This window comes from Diaphorina citri, unplaced genomic scaffold, assembly GCF_000475195.1.
Source record: "Diaphorina citri unplaced genomic scaffold, Diaci psyllid genome assembly version 1.1 scaffold4153, whole genome shotgun sequence".
Taxonomy (NCBI): domain Eukaryota; kingdom Metazoa; phylum Arthropoda; class Insecta; order Hemiptera; family Psyllidae; genus Diaphorina; species Diaphorina citri.
Window position 1 is genome coordinate 3,276 of NW_007381552.1, and position 9,040 is coordinate 12,315.

Below are 9,040 nucleotides of genomic sequence, written 5' to 3' on the forward strand. Positions count from 1 at the left end.
ACTTTATAACCACGGGAGGTAGACCAGCTTGTCTGGCATCGGGGGAGACCTTTAACAGGAGTAGAACCAGCTAGTCCCTGGCTGTCGGGACCTTTAAACCGGATAGAATTAGTCTGGCTGGGGATTTTCACAACAAGGGATACAACGGTCTTAGTCTGGCCTGGGGACTTTTAAATAGCGAAGAAATCAGGCAGAAATTTCCCCTTGCTAACAGAAATATCAACAGGTTAAGTGCGATATGGTAATCCACTCGTAAAATTTCTTTGACAATGTCAGCCCAAAACAATCACCTGACCGAAATATGCCGAAATAACTGAACCGTCCCGAACCCGGGAAAAGTGCGTAAGATAATTAGTAGATCTGATTTTCAAAGGCAGATACATATTTGTGAGTACACTTATCTTTTCGCATTAAATGTTGTAGTGAAAAAAATTTTCCGCCCATTGACGGGATTCGAGACCCATTGGAGTTATTGACCAGTGTTTTGAGTGGTGCAGTGCTTTCTCTCACGTCTACTATTTTTTTTCTTGGTTTTTGGTGTTCTGTTTTGTTGGTTTTCGACGTAGAGTGTGAGGCTGGATGTGACTATGCTATTTGTGTCTATGTAGGTATATAGCTTATCTATTTTGGTATCATTTTTATACTATTTGAATGCTTCAAATTAATCTAATTTTTTTGAATTAGGATATCGCCATTAGGCCTTGCTGCCTGAGGCCGGTCCAACCGCCCACCGCCGCGTGTCTGAGATTCATCGGAGGCGTGATTGGCGTTCTTGACCTACCTCACACACACTTACGGCATACAGACTACACTACCTTTAAGTTTGCATATTACTCGCAGTTATATGTCCAGAGCTCCGATTCTAGTTGTTTCTGTTTTGATGAGGTCTCATCGTGTTTATTATATTCGTAGACATATATGTCTTTCGTTGTTTTTTGATTTTTATTTTTACTGTCCTGATCGCTTGTCATTTTTGGTTTAGCTGGGTCTACTGGTACTGAGTATCATAGTTGTCTTCTGTTACCTGAGCCATCTAATTCTCTTGTCTGTTCTCAACAGAATGAGTGTAGAATCAGCTCTGGGCAGGGTATGATATCGATGAATACAGAAATGCTAAATTTTATTTCTATTTCTATCTAAGTGTGCCTATTTAATACTATATGGTATCTATCTATTATAGGTGGCTGGCCTGGTAAGGACTTGGAATATAAATATCTTGGTGTGATGTACTATTCACTATCGACTTTCGCTTATCTTACTATTTATATGATGATAGCTGTCATTTGGTCTGGTGTCTATTTTTTTCTATTTGATTTCTTTTTACGATTGTGATTCCAATTCCTTTACCTGAGCCACGATCTCCTGCGTTTCAACCGAATGAGTGTGAATCACCTGCAGGAAGAGACGATAGACTAAATGCTAAATTATTCTATGTCACTAGGGAACACTTAACGTAGCACATCTGCCTGGAATGGCGACTAACAAATTATCCTGGTGTGAACATCATCACGACTGTCCTACTATCTCTATTATATTATGCTTAATGTTTAGTGTTTCTATTTGAGCAATACTTTTGAGTTACATATCTCTGAACCGTTAGTGAGTATAGACCTATATACCGCCAATAGTGGTTCGAAATTGCCAAATATCGCCTCAATACCGCCCGCAGCACCTATGGTACAAAATTTTTGAGTTACATCCTTGCTCACTTTTGTGACTATCGATACCAAATTTCAAGTTTTAGCTCACCGTTCCGACGATAAATAATAATTACGCCAAAGGCGCAGAAATACCGCCAGTGCGTTGCACCGTTCTTACCAATAAGTTTCTGCATCTGATCACATCCTTGTCACATTTGACAACTGCATACCAAAATTTCAAGTCCTATATGCTCTTTCCGTTCTCGAGATATTTTTGTTTACAGACAGACAGACATCACACACGGTACCAATGGCTGAAACTTCGGATTTTACGTTTGCGCTTAGGTTTTTAAACCTCCAAAACGTGTTTGGTCACTAATAAACTGAGCCATGGAAAATTTGACCCGTATTACATTTTACTTTTCCTTTCCTAATAGGAATAAGTGAAAGTAATATAACACCCGACCCTATTTTAAATAGAAGAAAGCTAGGTAGGAAGGAAGGATACTAGGGGAAACAAAGGACACAAGTAGTTCAGTGGTAACGCGCTCGCCTACCATGTAGAAATTGTCGGGTTCGATGTCCCATCATCGGCCGACACATATAAAATCTGGTGTGAACATCACCACGACTTTCCTATCCTATTGAATGATTGCTTATTTTGAGTGTTCTCTATACCATATCTTCTAAACCATTTTGTCTGCATTAGCTGTAAACCTGCCAAAAAAACGGTCGAAATCTGTCCAATAAGCGGGTCAAAAATACCGCCAAGCGCAGCAAACCATCTCAACCCGAAACGTTTTGGAGTGCATCCTTCGTCACATTTGTGAAGCTACATACCAAAATTTCAAGTCTCTAGCTATACCGTTCCCGGAGATATTGTTAAATTAGAACCGAAAACCGCCCAAAAAGCGCGTAAAATGCCGCCAACCGTTGCAGCCGATCTTAACCAAAAGTTTCGTGTCGCATCCTGTCACATTTGTCATCTGCATACCAAGATTTCAAGTCTCTAGCTCTTACGTTCTCCGAGATATATTTGTTTACCAGACAGACAGACCCACAGACAGACACACACACGACCAATGGCCTGAAACTTTGTATTTAGGCTCTTAGGAACCTCAAAACGTGTTTTGGCACTAAAAAACTGACCATCGATAATTTTGACCCGATTACATACTTTCCTTCCCTATAGGAATAAGGAAAGTAAAAAGTGCACTCGTATTTCGATTGTTAATCATCAAACAGTTTACTTTCTGGTGTTCTCGCGCGTCGACCCTATAGCAGTTTAAATGGTAAGTTGGGGAAGTAACTGTGTCTCTTCTCGCCCATTCCTGATCGATGGAGGGTCCATGGCTACGATTATGGGTAGTATGGATATGTGCTAAGACAACAGCACTCGTAAGTACAAATGAATAATCGGCCTACGAAAATAAAAACAGTATAAACTTAACATCTTTTGAAGCGAAGGGCGTTGGGTTTCTGATCTGCTCCAGGCATGGCCACCACTTGACGTAGCCCTGCGCTATGTTAGGCATTTGTACTCGCGTGAACTCTGAGTCCCTTGTCACTCGTACCTCTACTCCGCTCATAACCAGTCGTTGAAATAAGGCTCAGGCACTAGGATAAGTGAGCTGGATTGAGACTACAGCACCCTGTATCAATGAACTTGAAATAAGGTTTGGTTTAGTTACGTCCGCTGTCATAAACCAGGCCGCTCGTGAAATAAGGCTCAGGCCACTAGGATAAGTGAACTGGATTGAGACTACACCTGTATCATGAATTAGACAATAAGGTTTGGTTTAGTTACTCCGTTCATAACCAGGCTCGTTGAAATAAGGCTCAGGCCACTAGGAAAGTGACTGGATTGGAGACTAGCACCTGTATCATGGAATTAGAAATAAGTTTGGTTTAGTTACTCGCCGGCTCATAAACCATGCTCGTTGAAATAAGGCTCAGGTCACTAGGATAAGTGACATGGATTGAGACCTGTAGAAACAAGGATTAGGTGTGGGTTTAACTTGGCTAAGGGAAGTAGAATAGTTGTAAATACATTATAGAGCAAAAAATATAGACCTATTACCTGTACCTGAGCAGAAAGTATTGTGTCTTCCTCCTATTCGCCCATCTGATGAGGGACATACTACGGGATGGACATACTACGACAAAGAACCGTCAAGTCCAATGCAGGAGATGTTTCAACGCGGAGAAGGAAAGGAGCTAATGAATCTATCTTTTTATTTTTTTTCTTTTCATTTTTTTTTTTTTTTTATATATATATGTTTAAATACGATCAGTTGCGCTTACTTGTGTGATGTTTCAAAGTCATAGAGAGCAGGAAAGAATGAGGACCAACGGAATTTTCTTTTTCTTCTACGACTTCTAGATACGCGGAGATAAATCGATTTTAAATAATACCGATAAATCGTAAAGTTTGACGTCACGACATATGCTCCCGTAGGCGATGACGTCATAATTCATGACTCCCGCTTTGTTTGTTTGTGCGCAAGCGTTTCTGCGCATTTTGTCATTAAGTCTGACGTCACAACTCTTTGAACTTTTTAATTAGAACGGCAATTAAAAATTGAATTTTCGACCTTTTAAAGTTACTTTTTCGGAGTTTTGACTTCAGATTTGGATTTTTCACAACTTTTTACGTAGGAATCGACCTTTTATTCATAATTTTTACCCAACTGCAACTGCTCCATTATAACTATAAAGAGGTGCTCTCTTAAACTGTTGGTACAATGGAACAACTTGTTCTAAGCTGACAGTCTAAACAAAGCACTACTTATACTTTAGGTTTATACGAATCTCACCTGTAGGAAGCTGGAAGTGTGAGCATTCCACTTCTCCTCAGGTCTCCCGTGCCATGTGTTGAGTATGGAGAGACACACCTTGCCATCATTGTACAGGTTAGGGTTGAACCGGACCGAATGGCGTCCTGTGGTGGCCAAATTGATCATCATGGGAGCTGATGGATACTCGGGCGGGAAGTACACGTCAAAATTGATAAGATAACACAGATGCTATTGTTGATAACAGGTGTTATTATTGATATCAGAGCTGTTGTTATTGATACCACCTGAGGCGTACGGTGTGTCTGACGGCCCCGTGATGAGAACCTGACATGGGGGAAAGTCATATAATTATTACACATAGTGGACCAAAGTCATATAATTGTTTTACATATTGAAGTAAATTTACGCATTTAGGGGAAAATTCAATAGAAGTCCGATTATTAAGTAAAATAGGTACCTACTGGGAAACAAACCCAATTGCGAGGTCAAAACTGTAAAAAAAAACACGTCATGAAAAGGACGAAAAAGTCAATTTGAACTAGCCATAAAAAAGGTATAGCAGTTGTGACATATCCAAATATTAAAAAAAAACGCTCTTAAAATATTGTACCAAATTTCATCAAAATCAGACCAGGCACTCGCGAGTTATAGCGGGTAGCGGGACAATCAATCCAAAACCAATAAAAATTCAAATCAAATGCAAAACGGTCGGGTTAAAACGTAGACCTCACTAAAATTTAGTATGTACATGACTTGGATTCGAACCACCAACCTCACAATCCAAAGTTGTACTCTTACCTTCATTATATCTAATCTATCACTATCACAGTGTACAAACACAGGAGGAGCTTTAGGAAGCGGCAGTACTTACCTTCATTATATCTAATCTATCACTATCACAGCGTACAAACACAGAGGAGCTATAGGAAAGCGGCAGTACTTACCTTCATTATATCTAATCTATCACTATCACAGCGTACAAACACAGAGGAGCTATAGGAGAGCGGCAGTACTTACCTTCATTATATCTAATCTATCACTATCACAGCGTACAAACACAGAGGAGCTATAGGAGAGCGGCAGTACTTACCTTCATTATATCTAATCTATCACTATCACAGCGTACGAACACAGAGGAGCTATAGGAGAGCGGCAGTACTTACCTTCATTATATCTAATCTATCACTATCACAGCGTACAAACACAGAGGAGCTATAGGAGAGCGGCAGTACTTACCTTCATTATATCTAATCTATCACTATCACAGTGTACAAACACAGAGGAGCTATAGGAAAGCGGCAGTACTTACCTTCATTATATCTAATCTATCACTATCACAGTGTACAAACACAGAGGAGCTTTAGGAGAGCGGCAGTACTTACCTTCATTATATCTAATCTATCACTATCACAGCGTACAAACACAGAGGAGCTATAGGAGAGCGACAGTACTTACCTTCATTATATCTAATCTATCACTATCACAGCGTACAAACACAGAGGAGCTATAGGAGAGCGACAGTACTTACCTTCATTATATCTAATCTATCACTATCACAGCGTACAAACACAGAGGAGCTATAGGAGAGCGACAGTACTTACCTTCATTATATCTAATCTATCACTATCACAGCGTACAAACACAGAGGAGCTATAGGAGAGCGACAGTACTTACCTTCATTATATCTAATCTATCACTATCACAGCGTACAAACACAGAGGAGCTATAGGAGAGCGACAGTACTTACCTTCATTATATCTAATCTATCACTATCACAGCGTACAAACACAGAGGAGCTATAGGAGAGCGACAGTACTTACCTTCATTATATCTAATCTATCACTATCACAGCGTACAAACACAGAGGAGCTATAGGAGAGCGACAGTACTTACCTTCATTATATCTAATCTATCACTATCACAGCGTACAAACACAGAGGAGCTATAGGAGAGCGACAGTACTTACCTTCATTATATCTAATCTATCACTATCACAGCGTACAAACACAGAGGAGCTATAGGAGAGCGACAGTACTTACCTTCATTATATCTAATCTATCACTATCACAGCGTACAAACACAGAGGAGCTATAGGAGAGCGACAGTACTTACCTTCATTATATCTAATCTATCACTATCACAGCGTACAAACACAGAGGAGCTATAGGAGAGCGACAGTACTTACCTTCATTATATCTAATCTATCACTATCACAGCGTACAAACACAGAGGAGCTATAGGAGAGCGACAGTACTTACCTTCATTATATCTAATCTATCACTATCACAGCGTACAAACACAGAGGAGCTATAGGAGAGCGACAGTACTTACCTTCATTATATCTAATCTATCACTATCACAGCGTACAAACACAGAGGAGCTATAGGAGAGCGACAGTACTTACCTTCATTATATCTAATCTATCACTATCACAGCGTACAAACACAGAGGAGCTATAGGAGAGCGACAGTACTTACCTTCATTATATCTAATCTATCACTATCACAGCGTACAAACACAGAGGAGCTATAGGAGAGCGACAGTACTTACCTTCATTATATCTAATCTATCACTATCACAGCGTACAAACACAGAGGAGCTATAGGAGAGCGACAGTACTTACCTTCATTATATCTAATCTATCACTATCACAGCGTACAAACACAGAGGAGCTATAGGAGAGCGACAGTACTTACCTTCATTATATCTAATCTATCACTATCACAGCGTACAAACACAGAGGAGCTATAGGAGAGCGACAGTACTTACCTTCATTATATCTAATCTATCACTATCACAGCGTACAAACACAGAGGAGCTATAGGAGAGCGACAGTACTTACCTTCATTATATAAGATCCTATGTTCCATGTAAGCATTCTTAATTTTGATGACAAAACTGACGACATTGAAGTTGGTGCTGTTGTCGATCGGGTTGATGTTGATATTTGCGGACGAGTTTTCTGTTTCTTCTTCACTTCGCTTGCCCCTGGAATCCTGCAAGCTGGCACTGAAATTACCGGAGAGCGGCAGTACTTACCTTCATTATATCTAATCTATCACTATCACAGCGTACAAACACAGAGGAGCTATAGGAGAGCGACAGTACGAAATGCAAGTCTAACATATCCAATAACATTGCTTTTTCTTGCTGAATAATGTGTGAATTCTTTAGGAAATCGATTTTTTTTGGGCAGTATTCCCGCACATTAGACTTTCACAGTCAATTTAAATGCTTTTTTAAAGATTGCACCTCGGCTTCGCTTTCGCACAACTTCTTTTACATCCATACCTATCCGAAAACGAAAAATTTTGTCAATTTTTTCGCCCTGGCCGGGATTTGAACCCAGCACCTCCAGGTTGAGAGTCAGGGCTCTAACCACTCGGTCACGGAGATGTGCAGCGTATGACAGGGATTTTCTCTTTACTTACTTGAGTCTAGACAGATAGATATCGACACACGTTCCATTAACAGAGAAGAGGCCGGACCGACAACTAGAGCAACTATTAGTCCAAGTACCAGACCTCGACTACGTTCCACTAGCAGAGAAGAAGCCGGTCCGATTACTAGAACACTGGCCAGGCCAAGTACCAGAGATCGTCACGTTCCCTCCAGAGCAGACCTTGTCTTTGGTCACGTGACCAGTACACCACAGGTTAAACCCGTCCTTAACCCTCAGTTCGACGATATTGTGGCAGATCTGTTTTTCCCATGACTAATTCGTAAAAATAATACCAAAGATGATACCTAGGTATCATTTTTACGAAGTATCGTTTGTACTCCGTGTTTATAAACCTTTCAACCTGTATTGTTTCGTACAAAGCTTATGGTACCTGAGATCAATCAATGTGATTTCTCAATTATTTAGCCTTAAGATACCACTATTCTTATTATTCTCTTACCTCCTTCCCCATCATCCGTGACTCCCAACACAAGTCGCAGCAAGTACATCGCCTTCTTCTTGTCCTTAAGGAGTACATCTGCATAGCCAGGCAGTCTAAGGAACAGACCAAAGGCGGCTAAGGAGTGAGGAGGTACGGTAGCACCCATACCAGCGGATGAGGGGGGATCTGTGGATTTCTTGTTTTTACACGTGCCACCTGACCCTTCTGCTTCCGTCATGTCATTGATATCTTCCATATCCTACAATAGAATAGAATTTTCAAGGATATTTTTTATTCTATTTCCTATAACAATTCGCTCAATAATAATAATAGTGCTTATTTATACTGCTCGCATAGGACTGTAAAGTCCCTTTACTCCAGCAGTAGGCTACTACTATTATTGTGGTCAAATTCTCAATTTATATTGAGGATAAAATTCCATACCTCGGCTGGGATTGAACCCACGCCCTCCTGTTTACCAGGCGAGCGCCTTGACCACTACACCACCGAGGGGAAAATTAACAAACAGAAAAAGCCAACAAGGTATTTTTATTTATTATTTTCTTTGAGGCACTTTACACTAAAAACAGCAGGTCGTATTGCAAACTCCATTTTTAATCCATCTAGGAGGAGAATTCCTCAACATTTGAAACGTCATGGAACAAAGAGAATGACATTCACGGGGGTTTTTTTCCAAGGGGTTTATTTAACTTGACTT

General features: G+C 40.3%; 2 protein-coding genes across 2 annotated transcripts in view; both read right to left on the reverse strand.

The window, feature by feature from the left end:
• Positions 1-3,452: 3,452 nt before the first annotated feature.
• LOC103520831 (probable ubiquitin-conjugating enzyme protein 17) lies at positions 3,453-4,649 on the reverse strand. The gene is made up of 2 exons (XM_008485927.2): positions 4,457-4,649; positions 3,453-3,518 (listed from the first exon to the last, which is right to left on the reverse strand). The coding sequence occupies exons 1-2, from the start codon at positions 4,604-4,606 to the stop codon at positions 3,480-3,482; spliced, it is 189 nt and encodes a 62-aa protein (XP_008484149.1). The 5' UTR covers positions 4,607-4,649; the 3' UTR covers positions 3,453-3,479.
• A 3,587-nt stretch (positions 4,650-8,236) lies between these two features.
• The window catches only part of LOC103520832 (baculoviral IAP repeat-containing protein 6-like), a 7,059-nt gene continuing 6,255 nt past the window's right edge, over positions 8,237-9,040 (reverse strand). The window contains exons 7-8 of the mRNA XM_026831802.1: positions 8,341-8,571; positions 8,237-8,271 (exon numbers count right to left, since the gene is read on the reverse strand). Coding sequence (XP_026687603.1) covers positions 8,237-8,271; positions 8,341-8,571 — 266 coding nt within the window. The remainder of the gene's footprint in view (positions 8,272-8,340; positions 8,572-9,040) is intronic.

Excerpts from the sequence above, each read along its gene's own strand:
- LOC103520831 (XM_008485927.2), bottom strand. The coding sequence starts at position 4,606 with ATGATGATCAATTTGGCCACCACAGGACGCCATTCGGTCCGGTTCAAC. Across the intron at positions 3,519-4,456 it reads ACACTTCCAGCTTCCTACAG|GTGCTAGTCTCCAATCCAGT; the intron begins GTGAGATTCGTA and ends TCCATGATACAG.